At 39.1% G+C, this 25,174-nt stretch overlaps 1 protein-coding gene across 4 annotated transcripts in view; it reads left to right on the forward strand.

Moving 5' to 3' along the window:
- SUGCT (succinyl-CoA:glutarate-CoA transferase) overlaps nt 1-22,966 on the forward strand; it is a 338,675-nt gene extending 315,709 nt beyond the window's left edge. For all 4 annotated transcript variants that reach the window (XM_049816964.1, XM_049816965.1, XM_049816966.1 and 1 more), the window contains one exon: nt 22,629-22,966. In XM_049816964.1, the coding sequence (XP_049672921.1) occupies nt 22,629-22,792 (164 nt within the window). In that variant the 3' untranslated portion in view covers nt 22,793-22,966. The remainder of the gene's footprint in view (nt 1-22,628) is intronic.
- Nucleotides 22,967-25,174: the final 2,208 nt, after the last annotated feature.

The following is a 25,174-nucleotide window of genomic DNA, read 5'->3' on the forward strand; positions in this document are numbered from 1 at the left end:
AAGTTGCTTCCTCTTCTTTATCATGTTGTCCATCAGTGAAGCTCAAGCCCATGCAGTTGACTTTTTTCAGACATAATGCATTCAAATTAGCCCTTTTTTCTTTTTGCTGTCTTTTGTCAAATCAGCTGTTGGCTCCTACCATGCTGTCCCTTAGCTCAGTTATTTTACCCCTGTTCCTAGCTGCATTATTCATGGAGTCAGCCACAGTTGGCCAAGCACATTATGAAAAACTCTTGTGATCGTATGAACTTCCTCAGCTACATGTGATGTCTGCTTCATATCTGCCATCTTCTTGCTCCATCAACATTTCTTCTGAATCTCATTGATAAGTATCTCAGTTACCTTTTCATCACTTTTAACATCAAACTCTCCTCTGCTCCTCCTGCTCTCTCTATTATTTTCTGCTCTATCCGTTCAACTCCTTTTTTTTGCTTCCATAGCTCTGTACTCCTTCAGGTTTTTGTTGTTCCTTCCCCTATTTTATCTTCTCCATTATCTTTTTTTCTAATGTCTAGCTCTCCCCAGATTAATTTTAAGAATGGTTCATGCATACTAAAGAACTGAAGAGTGATCAGCTTGGGGCAGGTAGAAGGTCTGTCTTATCCTGTCTTGTCTCTGATAGTAACCAAAGTTTTGGCTCCCCTTTCAGAAAAAAAAGAAGAAAAACCAAACCAAACCAAACAAACCCCAAGCTTCCTTTTCTGATTTTTCTTCTATCAATTAAGTTAAAGACTCCTTCAACATACTACCCAGAGCAATTACCTGAAGCTCCTCCTTTTGACTCCACTCTTCCTTTTAGGAAAACTCATGACAGAATCCCTGATGGTGAAATTTTGGGTTGGACTCTTTCCTCCCCAGAAGTATCAGAGTCCACCCCTCCAGAAATGTGTCATTCTTTGAGTTGAGCTGTGAGAGAGGCCCTTGATGGCTGTAGAACTCTATGACCCTATGATAACAAACCACTTTGAATGGGAACTTTAGGCTTGTGGTTTTGAGAAGCAAATATAAATGAAGAAGGTCCTTTTAGGGATGACATGAACTGAATTAAATGTCCCCCTTTTTAAGGGCTGCAAACTCTAATCCTGCCCTTATGATGCACTATTGCATTTTTTTTGTCTGAGTGACCCAGCTGGAGTCTTGCCTTTTCCTCACTAGTCTGCCAAGGAACCTTTGTGCTGAATCACTGACTATTTCCACTGTAATTGGCTTGGACTTCTAGGGTGAGGGGTGTGCTGAAAACTTCTCCTTTTTTGCCCACTAATTGTTTTCTGTGCCTCATGGGACGTTTTCTTGAGATTTTCAGTGCTCCTGTAATATTTGATTTGGAGCTGGATGTGTAGCAAGCTGAAAATTGTTTCAATTTGATTAATTTCTTAAATATTGCTTGTCAGTTTAAGGAAATTTTGAGCATTTTTCCTTCTTGCTGAGGAGTGAGTTTTAGACTATCTTAAGACTTCCTGTAGGTAAACAAATGTCAAAAAAATCCTCAACCATTTTTCCTCACAGTTATTTCAGCCAAGATTTGTGTTTATCCCTTCATTGGTCCTTTTAGAATAAACAAGAAATAATGGAGTAGTTGTGCTTACCTTGCCCTATTCCCCACTTCCCAGGCAAATCAAGGGTGTCTCTCAGCAGCAGAAGGATGAGGCAGAGTTGTGATTGCAGCCATTATGTGGGGGAGCAGGAAGGTGATAGGAACCAGTGTGCTGGCTTTTTCATTAACAGCTGTATTCCAGTTGTACTGCTCTTTCTGCAGCAAAAATCAGAAATTTTAGCAGATGGATCAGTGCTACAGTAAACTTTGCATTGAGGAATTGTTTCCACAAAGGTACTTGATATCACTGTAGGCATGTGTGTGTGTGTGTGCACTAACACACTTGCCAACTAAAACTACAGCAGCCAAAGGATGGGGTCAATTTAGAGAAGGGAGGCGGAGGTGCAGGCCTAGCTGAAGAAGACAGGCACATAAGTGTGGTTGTTCTATGAATATGGCAAAACCTTCTGTTACAGAAGGAACAGCGGGCATCACCCACATTTTGGGGAGAAGAGGACTAACGACAGAAAATATCAGAAGCCTTTGTGACCCCACTGGCTCATCAACTCTGAAAAATCAATCCATGTGTGATTTGCTGCAGTAGAAAAGCAAATCTTTTACAGAGATGGCCATAAAAAGTAGCACTGAAATGCCTGCCATGGTGGGGTTAGAAAAAACAAGGCTCCCTTAGTCTCAAGTCCCATCAGGTTTGGCCTCAGTTCTCTCACCACTTGCACTGTCTTTAAACTCCAGGACACATTCTTCTTAGTCAAGTTTTACATGTTTCCTTAGGAGTGTATCTTGTGAATGTCAACCTGAGAACATCCAATTGCTTCAAAGTGTATTTCCTTTAGAACAACTCACATGCAAAAATACCCCAAGTGTTGTCTGATAAAGGAAATCCTTCACTATTCATAAAATATTTGGGTTATTTGAGAAAAGAGGAAATTGCTAAGGATTAGGTTTACAGCACATGAGCATGTCTCAGAAGTGCTACTCTGTAAAGCTTGTCAAGGAAAAAAAAAAAAAAAAAAAGGAAAATAAATCCCAGTAGGCTTCCAGAGTTTTGCATCCTGTAGTTTATTACATTTGTCAGTAAAAGCAGCAAGGATTATGGAAGTAGATTTATTAATTTTATGAAATCCTGGCATGAAGGATTGGTGGCCCTCTGATAGAAAATGAAGTGGAAGTGTTTTGCAAAAGACAGACATTGTGTACTTGCAGTGAAAAGTTATTATTGCAGCAAACCTGTTGCAAATAAATCGCTGTAGCAAATCCCTTGGAAGTTACTTGCCTTAAAGTCGATGGGATTATGTTTTATGTCTCCTTGTGTAAAGGAAGATCCTTGGTTTCAATGGGTGTTCAAATTCCTTGGAGCAGTATACAGAATTAGAACAGCTAATCATAACCAGTTCGGAAAAGTTTCCTGTTGGTGTTTTAGCATTTGTTATTAATGCCTTAAAGGCACACTTTCTGCTAAAATGAAGGTTCATTTTCTCTACTTTCAGCGTCTCATCCTTTGTACAAAGTGTCCTTTGGAAGACTTTAAAATATTCAATCCTTTTCAGGATCTTATCATCTGTATGTTGAGAGGAAACTGAAAGAAGGACAGTAAGTTGTGCTTAAAATGGTGTTAATTGAAACATGATGATTAGACCATTTATAAACATAACCTGTGTTTCACCTCAGGGCAGAGTCCATCATGTATGACAGACAAAAATACTGCCATTGAGATCTGAATTGCTAAAAGCCTTTTCTCAAAGTTAAGTCATATCCATCTGAAAGCAGTTCTGGCTGCTTGCATAAAACCTCTTCAAAGACTGTTCTGGTCTAGTAGGTAAGTAATAGACAGGTACCTACCTGACTAGGTGCCTGCATCACAGAGATAGCAGTTTTACTTGTCTCTAAATATTTTAGCAGTTTCAGTAGGTAAGGGTAATAAAGTCCCATTTTCTCTTGGAAGTATGTCTCTACAGGAGAAGGTTAATGCCTTCTGGGCCATGTCAAAGAAGCTGAAAAAGGGGCCTTGCTTTTCTCTTTCTTTTAAACAAGGAAGGAACTTAAGTGTCCGTGCTGGTAGAGTAGCACGCTTTTAGTAACCATAGCAGTCTTATCTCATTTTTGTCTCAAGTACTATTTACTTTAACTCAGACAAAAATAAAAAGCAAGTTTGACTCTTCATTTGTACCAGTGTTTAATTTTTTTGCATAAGTTTAATTGGAAAATACAGCTTCTGTTTGCCTAAGATACTTCAATGGGTCTATTCCCATTGTATCAAAACACTAGATAAAATCGTAAACCTTAACATCTTGAGAACCACTTAAGAACTATTATCCCTGTTTCGAAGGGACAAAGAACAATTTCCCTAAGGTCACAATAAATGAGTTTCACGTGCTGCAATCCTTGAGTACCTATTCATCACTGGGCCATCCTTTCCTCATTGCAGAGGAACAATGACATGTTCCAGGCTCTGGTCTCTCACTACCTCTTCCCCTGCTCTTTATGTCTGGTCTCTATGAGTCTTTCTCTGCAACACAGGGACCTTCACAGCTCACAGATCCAGCTGGCTAAACGTCCCTGCTCTCTGTGATCTGGACTCATTGTCCCTTGCTTTCCCCTGTCCTACTTTCTTTTGGAAAGAAAAGAGGATGCATCAGTGGGAAGGAGACAATGCCATGCCTAGCCAGGTTCCTGATTGTGGACAGTAAGGAGATTAGGACTGAGGGGGACACACACCATGAGGGGAACATGCCCACTAAGTGTAAAGTTCTCAAGTCTATTGCAGCCAGGCATATTGGCATGCATCATAGAAAAAGTTTAGCATCATTGTTCTAAGGAAAGTTTAACAGTCATAATGGTTACAACACTGTAGCTCCTGCTCTGCAACTTCAGTGCTCCATGCAAGTGTTACCTAGGTCTTCACAATACCCTAAGAGTTAAGTCAGCAAATACCATTATCGCTGTATTACAGCTGAGGAGTCTGTGTCATTAAGCTCAAGCTGAAATGGTTTGCTGGACCACAACCACATAAAGTTTACATAAAGTAACTACTTTATATAAAGCTATATAGCAAGTTAGTGAAAGTGCTAGAATTTTATGGCTGTGTGTCCAATGGTTGTTCCCCATCAGATTTGTACTGGGAATGTTAAAGATGTCATTTCATAAGGGTCAGGCTTTTTTAGAAGGAAGCAACCCAAAACCATGTTCTTCCTTTTGTTAACATCCTCCATGTGGACAGTAAGCATCTGAAAACCTCAGTGTCTTAGTAATGGAAGTAACTATATGCGTGCTGTGTAAGTATGTATATCTTGTAACCATCTCATGGTATGAGTGCAAGTCCTTATGTGTCTATATAATATCAATACATCTGTATGTTTAAATAGGATGCTTATCCACATGTAATCAGTTGAAATGGAAATCTAGATGTTCTAGTATGGAATTTATTTCTTCTCCAAACTCTGAGTTTATACCACTAATGAATGTGAAATACTCACTAAGAACTGATACTGAATTCATCCCATCAGAAGCACTGTTTTTTACAAGTACTTATTCTTATGCACAATGTGTTACAATTCCGTAGGGCTTTTCTTCCCTTTTTTCCCCCTTTTTTAACAATTCTAAAGAGCATGTTACTATATCAGAGACAGTATTTGATTTGCACTTAAGGGAAATATCACACCTTGTAGTTCAGTCTTCTAATAATCCTCAGACCTCCTCTTTTTTCTATCACTTAATTTAAAATTTCCGAATCTTGGAAAGAGGCTGATTTCAATGTATTACCATTCCTATGCTACAGTGCTGTAGTGCAGTCAAAGAATTTTTCCACATGGTCATAGTACTATTATTACTATTGATTTTGACATATCTGGTTCAGGATTCACATGTGGATGAACATAAGCAGTTCTTCTAAAAGCTTAATAGCATTTTCTTTCCTTTTTTTCCCCACATTCACATTTGCTCTCTCCTTTCCCCCTTCTTTTTCCCTTCTTTCTTAAGAGCTTTCCTCTAACTATAGTTTGTCCCTGAAAGATTATTGTTAACTTGGTACTAGCTTGTAATGAAAATAGCACATTATTTGTGTATCTTCATTGTGATTTTTATTCAGAAATAACAAAAGAAAGAATTTTAAATGATCAGTGGTTTACTTTCCCTAGGTTATCAGTCTGTGGCCTCTCTGAAAGGGACTTTGTTTCTGAGAGCTCAGAAAATCTTATAGATAGCTCAGATTCACCAAAACATGTTGGTTCCTAAATCCCTTTTACAATCCTTTACATTGATTTTACACTAAGCTTAAAGGATTAAATATTTGTTGAATCTGATCCTAAATAATTTATTTGAAAGAAGCTCTGTTTATGTTTTTTTAAATAAATATGGTGGATAGCAAGAGTCAAAGCTTAATTTAAAAACTGGGAACTGAATCCTATTAAAAACTGTTCAAGTTGTAAAATATACTTTAGTATGAATGGGAATAAGGAAATCATCCGCTGCTTTAATTAAAACTAATGAGAACTAATGTGATTTTCTTTCTGCCTTTCTCACTCTAAAAACATCCAATGTGAGCAGCTTCTGTGAAACTTGTGGGTTTGCTTGTACACAGATGTAAGGATTATTTGCGTGCTGTCATTTGCCATAGATTTCAACAGCAGTTTCCACATGTCACGGAAAGCATACCATATAAAGCAGACGTGTGTTCTCCATGTATGCTGTGTCTATAAACCAAGTAGGACATAATTATTTTAACAGAAACTGGACTGACATTGTATAACATTTTCGAAAGGATTCGGAAGGCTTTGCAAAAGAGGACAGCTACAGCACAAAAATACTAATTAAGATGAACTTTTCACAGTTGATAAGTGATTTGGTTTTTGATTTTGGTCATGCAGCTGAAGATGCATTAAAGACTGAACTTCAGAGAGTGCATTTTCTTTAAATTAGGATTACCACAAGCATCTCAGATCCAAAAGTAAAAGCATCCTGAGTTCCTACTCAGTCATTTGTTAAAACTGTGGCCTTATTTCTCTCTAGTCACATTAAGAGTCAAAGCTGGTTGGTAATAGAGGTGGAGGGGAAGCATATGCTCACCTGGATTAGCCTGTCATAGTGCTGTACTTAAGAAGCTGAGGATCTAGACTTTTTCCACTCCTGTTGGTTGACCTAGGAGAATGAATAAAGATGCCATAGTCATGTCTTTCCTCCAAGTCAACCAAAACACCAGCATTTGGACTTCTCTGATGAGAAAGGCTGTTTCTCATATCCAATACAGAAGTGTGTGGTACCCTAAGATTGCTGTTGCCTGTACATAAATGGCATAGTTCCACTGAAAGTTCTAAATAATGTAAAAGTAAATAAGTCCACCCTATTTGATTTCTTTATCTGAATCTGGTTTTAGTTTTGTTTGTGGTTGGCCTCTAAGATGACTGGATAACCCAGACACAGAAATTACAGATATTCGCTCTATGTATTAAATTGGCATTACATCTTTCAGCATGAATTCAGGTTCTGCTAGGAATTCTAGGAGTCATTAGTGCTTTGCTGAATTTTCGCACACCTGCTTAAAATATGTTGGTTGAAGTGCATGCTGTGAAGTGGAGTTACTTGGCTTATCATTAAGGATAAATCCCAGATGCAGAGATCTAACAAATCCAGAGAAAGAATTCAGCAAATATGTTCTATTTAGTCAGAAGCACTTGCTAATCTTTGTCTCAAGCATTGCTTTCATTGTACAACGTGCAACTGGTCAGCTTATATAAGAAATAGATGAGGGAGTACACTGATTAATGAAGGAACTGGAAAAATGTGAATAGTGAAGAATATCAAGCATTTAGAGTATTCAATATTTCAGGTCAGTAGAAGGTTTTGGAGAAGGAGTAGGAGAAGGAGTGAGGGAGAATAGGGCTTAGGGTTCAGTGGAAAGTGCCGTGGGGAGTTGTGGGCTTTGGGAACAAGAAAGAGCATTGAAGGTTGATGAGTGATTGAGCTACAGGGATATATTATCTCATGGTGTATTAAGTTCCTTGTGGTGATTATCCTCAGGATGTTAGAGTAGGCGTTGGTTAATGGGAGACTAGGGAGAGGGATTTGGGAAGAACAGGGGAGTATGCATAAGAGGAGGGTGGGATGCTGGAGCTAGATGGTGAATTGTTAGAGGCTGGGAAAGTATTGTGGGGAAATATTGGATGTTCCTGCTGTATTCTCATACTCCTCCAAGAGCATCTACTTTTGACAACTGTCAGAGAGCGGTCTAGTGTACTGAGCCACTGTGGGTATTTTTTGTGCTTTTATGTTAGCTTTTAGAGTCTCTGTGAAAGGGTGAAGGTTTGCCCATGTGTGGTTAAATTGGCAAAGGACAGCAAAGAGTAGTGCCAAACGGAGAAATATGGAAATAGCTTAGTTGGAAAGGTAGGCCTCACTGTGGTAACAGGAGATTGATTAGGCCACCTTAGGATAAGGGCAGAGAGGAGTTAGAAGGTGGTGGGAGCAGAAGCTAAGGATTCCTGAGCTTCTGCTCTAGAATCCTTAATCCCATGCTCTGGAAGAGTTGTGTTTTTCCAAACAGATCTGTTTTTCTGAACTCCTGAGCATAAAAAGCACCTATTGCCCCAGCCCACTGCATGTCTTGCCATGCTCCATTCACCCCCTTCACCCAGCTAACTTTGCTCTTAAGTTTACTAATGCTTTCTGACATGGGGATTTGGTTCAAATATTGCCAAAGATAGTGGAGAGCTCCTGACTGGGTGGCACTGCCTGTGATGTCTCATGGTTGCACCGCAACCACAACCATAAAAATTAGATTTAAACAACAAGCAACTTCATCTAACAATCTAGCTTTTCTTGAAAAGTGTGTTTATCTCCAGCATTTTCAGTACATTTTAACAATACGGGAAATTTAGTATTTTGTTAGCAAGATGACTTTTGACTGGAGAGCCCTAAGAAGATGAGATGTAAGCAGAATAATTTCTGAAAGATTTCTTCCACATTTGTGTCTGGCAGTCTGGTGTCTACCTCCTCTACTGACCTATGGGAAGAAAAGATGCTGGGAGCCAGCTGCTTTTTGCAGCTTGCCAATGAGGTCTGTGTCACATCAATAATGTCAGTCATTCACCGCACTGAATAATAAATAAAGTGCACATCCACAGAAATGAGATATATTATAGCAAAATGTTATATACAGAGAGGTACTTCAGATTTTAGAAGTTTCAAATTTCAGTGTGGTTGTAAAATTAAAGCAATCCAAAGACACTCACCAAAATTATAGTTCATTTTTCAGCTCTAAGTTTGTGTGCTACTTATTTGGAGAAGGTGCAGAATTCATTACGTTCAGCACGATTGTCTGTGCCCTCAAAGAGGAACTAAACCAGGCTAAGCAGTACTGAAGCCACTAAAATCTCAATAATGCTTTCTGATAGCTAGTTATTATTTAATTTTAATTGAGTTATATTGCACAGACATAGTTCAATAGAGAACCTAAATATCTCAGTCGAGATCAGGGCTGTGATGTTCAAGGATCTGCAGACAGAAACCAACATGTGTTTTCTACCACGTTATGGGAAACGGTTTCCACCCAAGAGTTAGCTAAGAGTTTAATCCTGCAATTAGTATGCTCTCTGCCCAGAAACTATCACTTGCAGCACAGCAAGACAGATGGATTTCGGATTAGAAAGAAATCTCTCCCACAACAGAGTAATGCACAATTTATCAGATAGAACTTGGGACAGTGGCTCACACTCCTCTGAAGCAGCTCTGGGAGACAGGATATCAGAAAATTATTATTTGTATTTCATTCCAATACAAAGTGGGGCCTGTTGTGTCAGACACTGTATAAACAAATAGTAAGAGATGACTCCAGTCCCTAACATTTTATATTCTAAATAGGCAAGGCTAACACAACTGTACAGGAAATACAAGGATATGGCAAGGGAACGTGATTTGCATGTGATCACAGTGTTGATTGGTGATAGAGCAAGAAGCCAAATAAACGGTTTGGATTCCCAACTCTGCAGCCTGTACTGTGGTTGACCTTACTATTAGATGATTATTAGTTTCTTCTGATGAGTTGCTTATATTTTCATCATTTTCTTTCATATTCAGTGTTACTGGTTTGTCAAAATTGCTATACAGAGAATAAGCCCCAGGACAAGCAGGAAGCTGGTTACGCTACTTACATGAAAAAGAACAAAGGACTAATAGATCTATAATCACGGTAGATTTAAACATTTGTATGTCATAGCAAGCAGTTCTTCTTCTTTTATATATATATATATATATAGTGTACCATCAAAGATTACTTTAAGCAAAAATAGCAGCTGGCTTTGAAATTAATGAATATAATCTGTAACAGGTACATATATAAAGCATGAAGTAATTCCTGGCATTCTTCAGTTGATACAGTATCTGAAAGTTGGGGAGAAAACATTACAATCCAGGAAAGCTACACAACATATTTTATTTTATGATTTTTTTTCCTGCAAGTGGATGAACAAGCATTACAAACATGCCCTACACCTGTAAGATCTAGTTATATGGCAGGTAACCAGGGAATATTCTGTGTTTTAAAATGAAATCTGCACATTGAATCAGGCAGAGAACAGCTGGCTTAGAAATCAGCCTGAGAATCAGAATAATCTATGAAAGGTATTTGTGTTAGCATTAAACATTTTTGCATGCTGTCAGTGCAGAGGATAGCCTCTGAGCTTTGTGGATTAAGGAAGTGGCTGGTATGACTTTATGGAATTGGGTTGCCTTGTTAAGGTGGAAAACTCAATTAAAATTTAGTTATGAGAAAGCTATGTGAGCCCTTGTGATTTACTGCTGCACAATGTGGATTCATATTTTAAAAGGCAGAGTTTTAAGTCAAATTCCTGTCAAGTTATTAGGGAATAAGGCTATGGTCATTTCTGCAGCATGTTATTCCTTTTTGAGCAAGAGTTATATACCGATATGCATGTCTATCTGATAAGCAATAGAAAGGCAAATAAAGATAAAAAGAAACTATTCTTTAATAGCCAAATACAAATACACTTGGAAGACTAACTAAAGCACAAACTAGGGAGGTGCAATCCTGGATAAAAGAAAGAACTGATGATTAGTCTTTGTTAAACTGTCTGTACTGTGTTTGGGAGCAATCTACCAGCACCAAGGCAGAGCAGACATTCACTTGCTACAGCATCTCTAGTTCTAACGTTATAATGTAAATCCCATTTTTTCCACAAACTGGAGTTGACACAGCTACTTTTAATCCATGCTTTTAGATATGTCATTGCAAACTGAGGGTGGATGCTTTTCCCTTGGATTTTGCTTGCATTTATGCCTGTACAAAATAATTTACATTAACTCAAAATAGGAAATTATAAGAGAAAATTAACTAAAATCAGATTAACCAAAAAGCTAAAATTAAATGGAAACAAAACCTGTTAGTATGGAACAAAAGTGCCCCCACACAGACTTGCTCCAAAATAACTAATTGTATGAAGTAAAACCAACTGTTATTTTAGTTCCAGGGTTTTGTTGTGCAGAGAAGCCCTAGGACCTCTGGCAATTAAAATATAATTGTTCCTGTGATGCAAATATTTACAACCACTCTAAGACCATTTTAAATTGCCAGTGCAGTGTAAAGTAGACACAGTGCTGCTGAAAATGAGGCCAGAGATAGCAAGGCCAGAGGCAGCAAGGCCCTTCATATTTTATAAGGATTTTTAGGAGACAGCACTTGCCAATCGTATGAGGTAAAAGAAAGGAGAGGAGAGGTCGAAGGGTTTGCAGTGAAAAAGCAGATTGTGGAAAGCAGAAGAAATACAGTAAATGAAAACCCACAAGTACAAATGGCAGAGGATCAAAGGTGAGGGGCTGTGTAGGAGGGAGGTGCTACTGATGCTCCCAGACATTCAGGGATGGAAAAATTCCATTAAAACTAAGCACCTGCTGCTTAAGATTAGGACTTCAAAATTACAAACCATGTCAGTAAAAGCATTTTGCTTTGCAGTTTAAAGGGGAGCTAAAGGAAACAGCCAAAGTATTAGGAGGTGGAAAAAGAGAGAATTGGGAAATATTTTAATGAAACTGATCTGCGCACATTTAAGATGGGATATTGCTTAGGCATGGCTGGTTTCAATCTGATTTTAATTTTTGCTCACCAGCTTTTCAGCTGTCTTCTTGAGCAAAAAGAGACTTTTTAGTTTAGTTTAGTAAGGGGATAGGCAACCAAGCTTTGGATGGCTTCCTAACCTTATGCCTCATTCCTCTTCATGGGTGTGTCTGACTTAAATTTCTGTTTCTTAATCCTACTCTAATCTTTGTGGGCGAGGAGAGATGATTTCTGACTCTTTTGCCCATTGTAGGGTAGAACGCAACACTGAAATCCCTTCTGATGGAGTAAAGGCTGGCAAATGTTAGAAACCACAAGAACTTAGGTACAGAACCAGCCTATACTTAACTGACATACACATGCTCTCATTGGCATGCCCGCACAACCAAAAACCAAACTGAAGGCTGCTTGGTTTGAAACGGCTGTTTCTCCTGCCCCATACTGCTTTGATATTTTCAAGTTGATGAGCTGAGTATCACATGTCAGGGATTGGCAGCAGACAATGAAAAGCCAAAAAGCTGTTCCCAGTCCTTCACACTGAGATAGAATTGATCAAATTGTCACTTATAAATAGGTGGAAAAAAGCAGTCTAATCTGCAGCATGCCCTCTCTCTAGTCCCACTCCCAGACTCCAATTTAAGCACTGTTTACCTTTAAAGAACTTACGATTAACCTGATGATTGCTTTTAAATAGGAAATAGGAAAAAAGAAGTGGCTAAAAGGAGTTATATGTCTAGAGTTTTACTTTCCTCTGCTCAGTGAAGGGATACTCGCTCTTCTTGTCTACTTTGAATACCAGATGTCTCTGCATAGTCAAATTGAGGCATCCTGAAAGAGAAAGATTTTCAGATGTCCTCAGCTTTTTCTGGAAACTGGGCCTCTTTAAAGATGTCTCAAGTATGACACTCAAAAACAGAGTCATCCCAGATTGCACAGTGCTTTTTGAAACTCAGCCAGCATTTTTAGTAGCCTATGCCTCAAGGAGTCTGGGCACCTTACCCAAAAAGAGCTAAAAATGTAATTTGCAGTTCTTCAAGTAATCCAAAACAAAGTATCAAATCCCTTCCCATCTTCCTTTGCCAGGGAAAGTCCCTGTGCACTGGAACTGGCCTCATTCTGCTGCACAAGGGACAGCAGAAGTAAATGGAGGGTAGAGTGGGAGAGCTTTTGGAAGAATGATCAGGCTGTGCGTAGTGCTCAGCCCTACTTAATCACAGATGCCTTGCTTGAGAATCGAGTTCCAAATATTTCCATGGTGCTCAAACATGGCTGTCGTCTGTGCTGCAGAATTTCAACCACCAGAATTTCCTTGGCTGTGCTGCAGCTGATGGCTTTTTCCATTATTTTAATACTCACTCAGCAGATACTTACTTGGTGTGGGTCACTAACTAGGCAAGAAAGTATTGACCGACTGTTGAATTTTCCAAATGTGAAGGTTAATATGCCTATGTGTTGTGGCCACAGAGGAACAGTCTAAAGACGTGTAGAGTAAATGTGCATGGCAATATGCACACAGCACATGGCAGACACATGATTTGACATCTAGCTACATGTCTGATCTTTGCCCTTTTATAACAATACACCCCTTCTGAGACTTAATCCTTTGGCCAAAACCAGGGATTGTGAAGGAAAAATTAGTCAATGTAAAAGTCTTAAAGAAGTGATTGAAAATAGTTCTGCTACAGGTGGACTGAAGTAGGCTTTCATTTCTCAGTTTCTTTTTCTTAACAGGCTAAGATGGATGTTGTAAGACATTAATCATCCTAAATACATGAATAAATCATCTATACTAATACACAGATGGGTTGTAGTGAGGTTAGGGAACTAAAGCAAAGCAATGTGATAGACTGCTTCCGTCATGAACGATTTGCCACCCAGCTCACTCTCTATTCTGGCTACCAAGTTTTGCTGCCAAAGGAGCTGTTACAGTGGGGTTTAATAGCATCAAACAGGAATGCCAGGTAGACCTGTGGAACAGACACCTCTGGTTTTGAAAAGAGACTTAGACAAGCATGATTGGAGCCAACACAGATAACTATCTTAACATGAATTCCCATTACGAGGCATACTGAAAAGAGCTGGTCCGCTCTTTAGAGGTATAAAAAGGGGACATAGAAAAATGCTTTTTATTCTGTGCAATAATCTGTGCCCTGTTCTGATGTCCATGCTTATAGAAGGGTACAGCAATAACGAGACAAAGACTTCAGGACGGGCCACAGAAAAATGCTCCCTAGGGGCTGGAAGATCAGACTTGTGAACCTTGTCAGGGTGTTTGGGAGTGATAAACGCATTTTCAGAAGTGGCTTAGGAGAATGTTTTGAATATTCTTTCAAATTTGTGTTAAAAAAAAGGCCCAAAGGTTTTTAATTTTTAGTTATTTTTACCAGTTGTTTGGAAAAAGCTTAAAGCCTTCTGCGCTGAAAAAAGTGCTGCTTTAGCAAGTAAGAGATTAGAGAAGAAATTATACCCAGCCTTAGGTTCAGGCTGTGTATGTTCTTCAGCATGCATTGTCTTGCATCCCTGAATTAAGAGACTAGAATCAACTTCAGGTATCCGGGCTTCAGCTGGTTGCCTAAAGAGTAAGGAAGAGCTCATCTGCAAGGAAGAGCTCATCTGCTCCCGCTCTGATGATGCACAGCTGGCCAAGAGGATTACTTCTGGGGTCTCTGAAGAGCCAAAGAATCTAACTTATAGCTGGAGACGGGACACAGGAAAGGACAAATTGGTGTACTGCGGAGATACAAGACACTTTTGTGTTGGCTGGTGTATCTTATTCCAACATGCGGGGTCACACGAACCACAAGGCATGGGACTTGGCAATAGTTTTCACCAGGCTCAGTAGGAGGGCCCCGAGGAGCTTCTTGCCTTCCTGCGCAGCTGGGGGCATGATTCAGCTTCCAGGATCATGTGAGTGTGTTGCAACTAGGCAATTCTCTGTCCTTACAAGAGGCTCATTTCAGGTAGCATTTTGATTTTTCTTGTTCCATACTCGGAGCACACTTCTCACTAATTACTCTCCTTAAAATAGAGTAATTAAGACCTTTTGGATTTACAGTAAAGTTGTCTACATGAAACAGTATTATGGCTAAGTATCAGAGGAGGTTCAGGTAGGCCATCTTAACCCCAGCCCTGTTGTGTGGAAACAGTTTTGGTTATGGGCATTTCCGAAACTCATATGTTTTATGCCCAGAAACAACCATTATGCTCATATAGTCTGACCTCCTGTGTGGCAAAAGCCTTTCAGCCTCACCCCGTAATTTCTGCATTAGGTACACATCCTGTGGTTAACCCGCATCCTGTAGTGGGATTATATATCGAGTTTTGTATTGATTAGATTATGACCTGAGACAAATTACATTTTTAGCTTGGGTTTTCAGTAGTTTTGGCTTGCCTCTGTAGGTTTTTCCTTTTAGAGTTTTGCAGGGCTTCTCCCAGTTACTCTTCTTTGCCATCTAGTTCTTCAGCTCCTTCCTTCAAGAGCAAATTATGTTGAACTAGAAGTCTCTAACTTCCTTGCCTTGGGCTTGCACAGCCTGAATACACCTTCCACAATACCGTAGAAAAGATGCCTAGAAGAAGTTGTTCCATGAACACTGGAACTAAATATTGTTTTCCTTCAGACTTGCAGCCTTTATAAACCCTGTATGTAATCCTTATGATAACCTGAACTTTTCTCATATCCTTTATGCCTTGTTTCCCCTGTGAAGGACAGCATGTGCTAGGTGACCCTTGCAGAGCTATGTCTGTACTTACTGGTGAGCCATTTGCAGCCAAACAGAATATATAACAGCTGAGTTCTTTGGGTTTTTTTAATGTCATCAGGGCAGTAATTTGGGTGTCTGTCCTTCAGCAGTTGCCAATTTTCACAATACTGGTAAGAAGTTAATTTTCCTTGGGATTTCTACACTTTTGTCAAGATTGACAGGTTCAGAAGTTACTGTGTGTGGTGGGGACAAGGCAGACAAACAGATGATTAGAAAGACAGCACAGAGACATAAACTTGTTTCCTTAGGAAATGGAGCTACAGATTATTACCCAGGGAATTTACGATTCTTTAAAATTGCTACCTCTGGGTATTCTTACTAGTCATTTTCCTTCCTGTCTTTCTTTGAATCTCTTCGTATGGTCTTTTGGGGTTTCGGGAAGGAGTGGGACCATGTGAGCCTGCACAAAAAGTTAGGCCAAATTTTCAGCATTGTGAGGTGATACGTGTGGGAAGCGGTAGACACCACCTTACTGCAACTTTCTTAAAGCTTTTTGGTGCCAAGAGTCCTCTTGCAAAATTGCATTATTCAAATAATGTAATTATGCAGGATTACTCTCAAATATGCAACCAGAGTGACTGATAAATGATTTCCTTTACTCCAGCAGTCATGGAAGGTTAATTAGGTACAGTTAGTATGGTGGCACTTTGAAAATGTAAAGCTTTATATAAATGTTGAGTGGTATTTACACTGATTATATACAGGATGTTGGTTGATAGGAAATTCATAAGATGTTTTTTCATGCATTTCTATATGTGCAGCTTCAGGTAAGAAAGTACTTTTATAAATGTACTTTGCAAAGGGTTTTAAGAATTATGTAATGGATGCTCTGAATGCCTAAGTGTGGGTTTAAAAGTGGCCTGATTTTTAGACACCCATCTGTGGCTATCCCACATAAACTACATTTATGCTCTGTCAACTTCCCTCACAATGCGTCAGTTTTTACATTCTCAACTCTTGTGACGTTGGATAGTCCTCGTGTCTCTCCCTTGGCAGTCAGCATTGGCCAAATGAGAAAAGGTAAACAGCTGGCTTGTAGATATTTCTAGTTTTGATACTATTTACTGCTTTACTGATTTTACTGTTTACTACTACTATATATTAATTTATTTGTATCTGTGTTTGTATGACACCTAGAACAAAGTCTACTTTTTTTAATTATAATTTGAAAAAGTTTGTCCATCCTCTATGTTCTCCATTACTCATTCCTACTCATCCTGCCAAAGTTTTCCACCCTCTCAGCTGTCCTGGATGCCAAGTGAACACTTTGTGTGGCTGTGCTGTAAGTGGGGAAGGAAATGGAAGCTGCAGTGAGGGAAGGAGTTTGAATATTATCTCCTTAATTCCTTTTTCTCAAATCTATTACAGATTGTTCATGAAAGGTAAATCACCAGCTCTAATGTAATGCAAAAGGAAAGGATCCTTCCCAGCAATTAGATTCCTGAAAAGTCCCCCGAGCTCTGAAACTTTCAAATCTGTGGCAAGAAATAGAAAAAATGTGGGATTTCCCCAATTAAGATGGAGCTGATTATTTATTCTGGAGATTTCCTTCAAGCCTGTGTGCAGTACTCATACTAGCAGGTCTTTTTAATGAGCTTTTTTGTCTGCGTGTACTTTTCTACTTTGCGTTTCATCAAGGGGAAGAAGCCTGGTGTAAAGGCAGTGTAGCCAAGCTGACCTGTACTCTGTGCTCGGGCACCCCATCTTCTCAGCTGTGAATAACAGATTGATGGAAGTCACGTCCGGGACCAAAGGGAAGAGACCAGACGCTCAAAACGAACTGTCCCTGGTCTACTCCTGGTAACATATCCCTGCACACATCACTTCTGGCACCCAAATATCTTTCATGGCAGCCATGAAGCTCTTCTTGCTGACTTATTCTGTATTGTTTTCTTTTTCATTGCCTTAAAAGTCACTGCTTGTTTCCTGCTGATCCTCCTTTAGGCCAGTTTCATAACCAGCCAATTGCATGCTCCACACACTTGACCTGTAGCGTATATGGGATCTGGGTGCGAATGTATTGGCTCTGGGCCATCACTGTTGACTGTTGATATTTCATTGGAATTGCAAAACTGTTATGTAGCAACACCATGATATTGGAAGAGGCACAAGTGTTAGTTTGTTTTCATGCGATTCCTACACATATATAAGCTACACTGAGAGCTAGGGTAGAGCTAACTAACAAGTAGTGTTGGGTTTCTCATTGCTCTTTTTTGCGAGTGTAGATGATATGTATACACATACATTAGCTCAAACTTCCCCTTTCTTTTCCTTGTTCCACTTGAATAATAACAAATAATCATGAATTTTCCCTGAGCTTGGCTGTCCCCAGGTCTGATTCCCTCTACATAGTTTGAGAGTTAGATTGTTTCAATATGCTCCAGCCTGTGCTGTAGAAAAAGTGTTATCCTGCACAATGCTGCAGGACTGCTATTTTCCAGGACAAAGCAAAGATTATTACCTTTATCCACTTTTATATACTGTGCTTTGCACCTTTAATATTATTCAAATTCAACTTTAATTTCTGCTACTTTTAGAGTAAAACTGACTTTGCTTCTGCAGCCCCAAATCTCAGCAATGCTCAGTGACACACTGCAAAGACTGCCGCGTGTTTCACCTGTTTAAAGTGAATGTTCAAAGGCATTTCATTCTTGCAGGGCCCTTCCTGTGGGCCTGTTTCAGAGGTTTTTTCTCATTTTTGTCTTTTGCTTTAATGTGTTTAGTACGTCTTGACCTAATAGTTCAGTTTGATGCCTAGCAATACTATAGTAGATAGGCACCAAAGAAATACAATTTATTGTGACAATGTTGAGTTCAAGTACAGGGGAAGTCTTCAAGATGTCTTGGCACAGTTGTCATTGTGGTTGTTACTGATATAAATTTTGATTTATTATTGCACTATTAGCTCTTGTACATGCCGTGATGTATTTTAGTAATGTATTTTAGTAATGTGCCAAAGTCAAAATTATAATAATAATAATAGAAGAAGTTTAGCCTAGAATTTAAATGTGGTGAAAGAGCTCTTTGGTTTACTGGCAATGATAATCAAAGCAAAAAGAGAAACAGGCTTTTTTAATTGAACAGGACAAAGATAAATCACAGCTAGCACTCATTCCTTCATTGCTTTTTTCAGGTGATCATATGTGTCCCTTTAACTCCATGGCTGAATTAAGTATAGGGCCCTGCTTACAGCCAGGATGCACAGGTGACTGCTGTCTTACCTCCTCCAACGAGTAACCCTGCTTCTACCCCAGCAAAGGCCTGTTTTCATCTGCAAGGCTCTCTGTAACTCACCCACATGCAAATGCTTCTGGCCTTAATTAAAGCAGTTCACCTCTCTCTGCCTCAGGGGATGGTTTCCTCATAAGGGAGTTGTGTTTAATTAGCATTTGCATAGCATTCTGCTGGTTGCTCTCCGGGAGCGTTGTTCAGTAGGAGCGTGGGATTGCTGAAGCCTGACTGGCAAGCTTTGCACCCTCCTAATTGACACAGAAGCCAAGTAGAAGTTACACAAGGAAAGAACAGAGAATCGTTAATGATGGATCATTAGCAAGTAGCTCCTTTGAATGAATGTAGATAACTTTATAACTCTATCAAAGTGAAAAGTAGCGTGATGAATTATGCATCAAACAATAAAAGCTCAAGGAAGACACTGGTTTTATAATTGCTGTGCAATTTTCTAGCATGCTCTAGTTTGTAAGATTAATTTCTTTGGGAAGTGTGAAGCATTCTATGCCTGTTGTACACTTAATGTCAATTTTGTTTTTCTCTCATTAGAGGTTTTATTCTGTGTCTTTTGATATCACTGCAAAAACTCCCAGGGTTTGAGATACGCAATTTTTATACTAGCAAAAATTTGCACAAACAAGTGAAAAGTGTATAGCTACTAAACTAGTTCCTTTGAGGGTTTGCTGATTTTTTGGTATAAAGAGTTCTCAGATACACACACCTGAAATAAGATTGCTTTATATCTATATATTATATTTTTTTAATAGAAATTGCCTAATAGTTTTGTGGCCACATTGAATTTCTAGACTCATAAATCTCTAAGGGGCATTTTTGCTCCTAAATTATCTTCAGAAGCATTTCAGTTGGCATGGATAGATCATTTCTGTGGCTTGCACTAGTGCCAGATCAGCCCTCAGTCAGTCCTAGGAAGAGGAATTAATATATGTGAGCTGTTTCTTAGCTTTCATGAATATTAGTGGGTGAAAGGGACTGTGGGAGATCATCTAATCCACCAGCAAGTCCCAGCAGAATCAGCTATGCTAGAATAATTCTTGTTCCTGAAGACCTGATTGGTAAGAACTCTGCAGCCTCCTCGCATGGCCTGTTTAAGCATTTTGCTACCCCTACCATTATAAAAGTTTATTTTCTAGTACCTAACTTCACTTTCCTTTGTTGCAATTTAAATCAGTTATTTCTGATTCATCATGAATGAAAGGACATGAAAAAGGATTTACTTCCTCCTTGCAGAAAGGTCACATGGATTTTTGCAGGGTTTGGCGTTTTTGTGGTGGTGGTTATTTTTTACATTTTTTGAAGACAATTTTGAAGGCCTCTTTCCCTGCCCTTTTTTCTTTAGATCCACTATCCCACTTGGTTCAGTCTGTCATCTTTTCTCTGATCATTTTGGTTGCTGTCCTGTAGAACATCTTCAGGTGTTCCAGATGGCTGTGCAGTAGGGGCCCCACACCAGACACTGCTCCAGCTGTGACCCGCCAGCTCTAACTAAAGCAAAAAGATTATTTCATGTGTCCTGCAGACTTCTCTCTTGTTTGTACATCCCTGTAGGGCGCTTTTCTTTTTCGCAACAGCATGATGTTGTTGAGTCATCTTCACTTTGTGATCTAGAATAACCCTTAGCTATTCCTACCTTGCTATTTGTCCCCTGCCCTGTATTTATATAATTAAATGTAATTCCTTCCCTTTGACATTATTGAATTTCATCCTGGTTTATCAGACCATTTCTACAGTGTAGCCAGGTCATTGTGAAATCTGCTTCACAGTCAGTTTTAGCTTGAAGTCCTCAGAAACCTGAGCAGGTATGGTCTGAGTTCCATCAGCCAACCCCGTAAAAATATACTGATTAGTGCTTCATCCTGAACAGATTCCTCCAGAGCTCACCTGAAACTTTCTTCTGTTTTAGAAGATCCTAGTTAGTAATTCTCTGAATATGATTTCCCTCTCAGTATTGTACCTGGCTTCAGATTTACCTAGGCCGTGTTTCTTTAGTGAGTTTATGGAAAATAGCAGAGAATTTTCTTCCCGAAAGTCAAACCTTGATCTGGAATCCTAGTGGTTGGAGAGTCATCTCACCTGACTTCAGATGTCTGGGTGGTAGAGGTCTGCATCTAAGGTACTTGTCTACCCTCTCCTTTATGGAGAAACATAGGTGCTCACAATTCATCTGGCCAGGCTTAGTCATCTTAGAAGAACTACACTGTAAGTTTGTCTTTTCATCTCCAGTGATTCCAAAGGGAGTCTAAGCAACTAAACATCTATATCTAGGGTATTGGCATCTAAAGTTAGATGGGATGTATCTCACCTCCAGCCCTTCTCCTGGTAGAAAGACAAGAGATTGAGCATATGCCATTTGTTCTTAATAGATACATGCTGGCTGTTACTCGTTTCCTCAGTACTTTCATCGTCATTATTTGTTCCAGTATTTAATGGAACTTGAAGTTAAATGGTTTGGTCTGCAATTTCCCAATTCTACCTCCTCTCCTTTTTAAAAAGAGGAACCGTATCTGCCCTCTTCCAGGAGCATACTCATCAGGAATGTACAAAATCAGCTTGAAAACCCCCTCTTTTTCTAAGCATCCTTTATCTTATTTTGTCCTGCTTGGAGGTGGATACCTTTACCATATTAACCATTTGATTACAGTCAATGAGGACTGTTGAAAAAATGGCATTTTGGCATGCTGCATGACCTTTGTCAGCATCTCTCCTTAAATAAGTAGTAACTTCAAGTAGTGACCTTCACTACTCCTGCCCTTATAGGATGACTTCTTGCTGTGTTTCACTTCCCTTGCTGGATGATATTCTATGTCTTCAGAAATATGTCAAAGACTGTTCCACCTATTAAAATGCTCTATATATTTCTTTGCATTTCTAAGTAAAGCTGTAGTGTCATAGGCAAAGACCTAACTACTTATAACTTTTTCTGTAAATTCTTTTTGATGATATAATAAAGACCATAACTATGAATAGAGGAATCCTTCTGCCAATTGTCCAAAGCATCAAAGGTTGTTAAATTTTGTATTAATGAAAAGGTTTCAACTGACAATTTGAGAAATTACTGTCCACTATTTCTCTATAAAACACTTAGTCTTTCTATGCATGTGCTGAGTGCATACCTCAGTTTTGATCCCAGAGTAAATTTGTAGCTCATTCTGTCTTCTGAATCTGGTAGTAATAGTACAGCTACCTGTCTGCAGGGAACTACACTGAAGCCTCTGTTCAGTTCACTACAGAGGATTGCTAAAAAGTGAGACCTGACTTCCTGCAATAGACATTAAATTCTTCGTATCATTGCCAGCTTCCCTAAGTGACATCCACCTTTGAAATTATTCTTGCCAGAGTAAATAAACCATTGTTGATTTTCTTACGGCTGCTGCTACCTATATTTTTCGTAGAAAATGTAAACCAAGCTGGGGAATATCATTGCTGTGTGTGATGTCAGTCTTACATCACTGCCGGATAATGGAGCACACTGCAGAGGTACTTGAGCTGTTGCTAACTGGAGATGGTGCTTCCTATCATCCGGTGCGCTGCTCCGACATCGGTTACAGTGTGTTAACATGACATTTCATTGCACTCTTATGCTTGTGCTGCCTCCTGTTGTAGACAGTGTGGGGATTTCTGCACCACATCCTGTTGTGTGGGCTGGGCATTGCCTGTGTTGTTCCAGTAGCAGAGAGTGGTAGACCTGTGATGTGATATGTATGACTCAGAGCACCCCAATATACATACCACTGGGAACAATAGGAAGACTTTTTAATGTTGGGCGCATATTCAGCAATTCTGCGTTTGGGTGAACTACTTAAAACTGCCTTATTTGTACATTATTGTGAACTGGGATTTTTTTTTAGTCTATAATTCCAGAACATAACATTTCTGCGATAAGGACTGTAGTAAGACTGCTGTGAAAATGAGATGCTTCCTTTAAACTAACATAGACACTTCAATATAAATATGGGCACTAACTTTTGAAAATAATTACCCCCCCTATCTGCTTTTTTTACAGGACCAGGTGTCAGATACAGTGAATTTTCTGTGTCACACCCGAAACCACCTCCGCTTGTTGGACAGCATACAGTGGAGATACTGAAGGGCATGCTGGGGTATGAGGATGATGCCATAGAAGAACTGCTCCGCACTGGTGCTGTGGCTCAGCATGAGGTCAGATAAGGAACATTAGCTACATTCCTTCACACTGAGTTCACATTACTTTGTCCTCTCTTTGCTCCCTTCAGCTCCCCTAATGGGACTCAAAGAGAAGACATAATTTAATTCCTAATTTTCTTCCATGTGTGTTTGTATGATTTTAACGCTGATGTATCAAATAAACAATCTCATACTGTCTGAGTGAAAGATTTTCTTGGAGGGGAGGGTGGTAAATGTAATTATACAGTCCTGTGTGGCTACTCATTTTCTGTACTTCATATGGGAAATAGAGTTCTTATCATAATTACAGTAATTGCCTAAATGTTTGTCCCCAGAAAGACATAATGTTAGTGAAAAGAAGCAGAACCTTAAAAATCTGTACACTAGACTCTCCACTTGCAGAAAGCTGCCTTGTACAATTATTTTAGTAGAAAATCATTTATGTACAAATTGGTGGTTGATCTGATTGATTTTGAACAGAATTATCAATCAAGAACTCTTTGTTCATCTCTTTTTTAAATCATGGGTAGAGTAACCATTGCAAAACTCACTTCTGTTCCCTGGTATTCCCAGTTACCAATATGTCTTTATATTACATTGCATGGTCATGACAATCCCAGTGTGTTAGCAGAAATAAGCTGAAATTAGCACAGTTCTTCAGTTATGAAACAAGCCTATTCCAAGACTGGTTGAGAGACAAACTATGATTGAATAGTCTTTTGTAATTTTATTCAGAAAGGCCCAGAGTACTGTTAATTAAACGCTGATCCACACAAAACCACATGCTGAATGTCAAATACCAGAACTTGCCAGACTTCTCAGTCTGGTTCTGTGGGTAGGTACTCATCCCTATCTCTGAGTCTAGTTGCCATCCAAAGCACCTTTCGCTATGAAGAAAACACAGGTTAAAATCTGTGCAAAACTTTTGATTCAGTCCCACCCCCATGATTAAAACACAGTGAGAGTTGACAAACCTTCCTCAAATTTAGTAACACCATATCCTGCAGTAGGGTCACTTTTAAGAGTAAGGCACCATGCATTGCAAGAGGGTGGAAGAATTTGATCCATGGCAAATAGTAAGGAAAAGATTAAAGAAGAGCCGTTTCTTCTCTACAAACTAATTTTGCAGTACTTCACTCACAGAAGACATGCCATGCTCCTCTATTGCTGTATATAATTTACAGCTAAAGTAAACTCGGCGTATGGGAAGGGTCTAATCTTTGTTGTGTGCACCCTGGGAGTGAGGCAAAGCCTTTCTATTCCTTGAACTAAATAAAACTAACTCAAATTGACACTCAACACATAACATCCGTATTTATCTCAAAGTGTCGGAAACAGGCCTGGCATTATAACTAGCTTGTCGCTTTGTTTCCACTCTAACAAACAACATCCTCTGTATTACATTTGAACTTCACAACTCTATATCACCTTCTGAGGGAAGAAAAGAGGTTATTACATAATCAAATTGCAGTGGAACCCCACTGTGGTTGCTCATTTTTGAAGCCCAGTGTGTTTTGGTTCATTTGTTTGCTTGTTTTCTCTGTGTTTTTGTGTTCTTTTTTTCAGATCATCTCCTCTTTTTTTTTTTCCTTTTTTTTTTTTTCTCTTCCACTGCATTCCTGGCACCAAACTCCATACTCCGTCCATGTGCTAAAGACATCATGAGATCCTGGAAGAGTGACTTCTTAAATAAATATAGAAATAAGTCTGAATTGAGAATAGGGACACCATAGGGGAAGAATTTAAACTGGATTGGAATAGGTTTTGATATAGTCCACCTTCCTTTTAATCTAAGGGGAACATCCCCTTTTTAATGAGAAAAGCAGCAATTCGAATTCAGCTTCACGTAAAATGGATAATCTGGTATTGAACTGAACTTTGTTTACTAGTGAAAACTATTTAGCACTGTCAGATAACATTCACAAATAAATTTGCTGGTTTTACTTTGTTAAGGGCTCTTTTCTTCCCATTTCTAAGAATCACATACATAAGATATAGTAAAATAATCTTCAGTTTTGATCAAGGTTTTCTAAAAAAATTCTTTTTTTTCTGTGCTTTTCCAAAAATGGAAATAGCTAATCACCACATCCTTAGCGACAGTAAATTGGCAAAGCTTGTTTGACTTTAATGTAACAATACTGGTTTAAATCAGCTGAATATTGGGCTATTAACTCCAAAACATATTTTGTGCAGAGTTCACACGCAAACAGTGTTTCCCTTTCTTTTTCTTTTTTAAGTGTTTTCCTCTCTGCTCTGTTGACTGTCAAATGCCTAAAGGGATAATCAGAGACATTGTCTCACCTTCAGTACTTACTGCAACAGGAGAAATCCCAATACCATTTCTCAGTGTTTAAGTCATACACTCATACACGGACTGTTGCTAACTCTTCTTCAAGTCAGAAATAA

This window comes from Accipiter gentilis, chromosome 14 (assembly GCF_929443795.1).
Source record: "Accipiter gentilis chromosome 14, bAccGen1.1, whole genome shotgun sequence".
Classification (NCBI taxonomy): Eukaryota; Metazoa; Chordata; class Aves; order Accipitriformes; family Accipitridae; genus Astur; species Astur gentilis.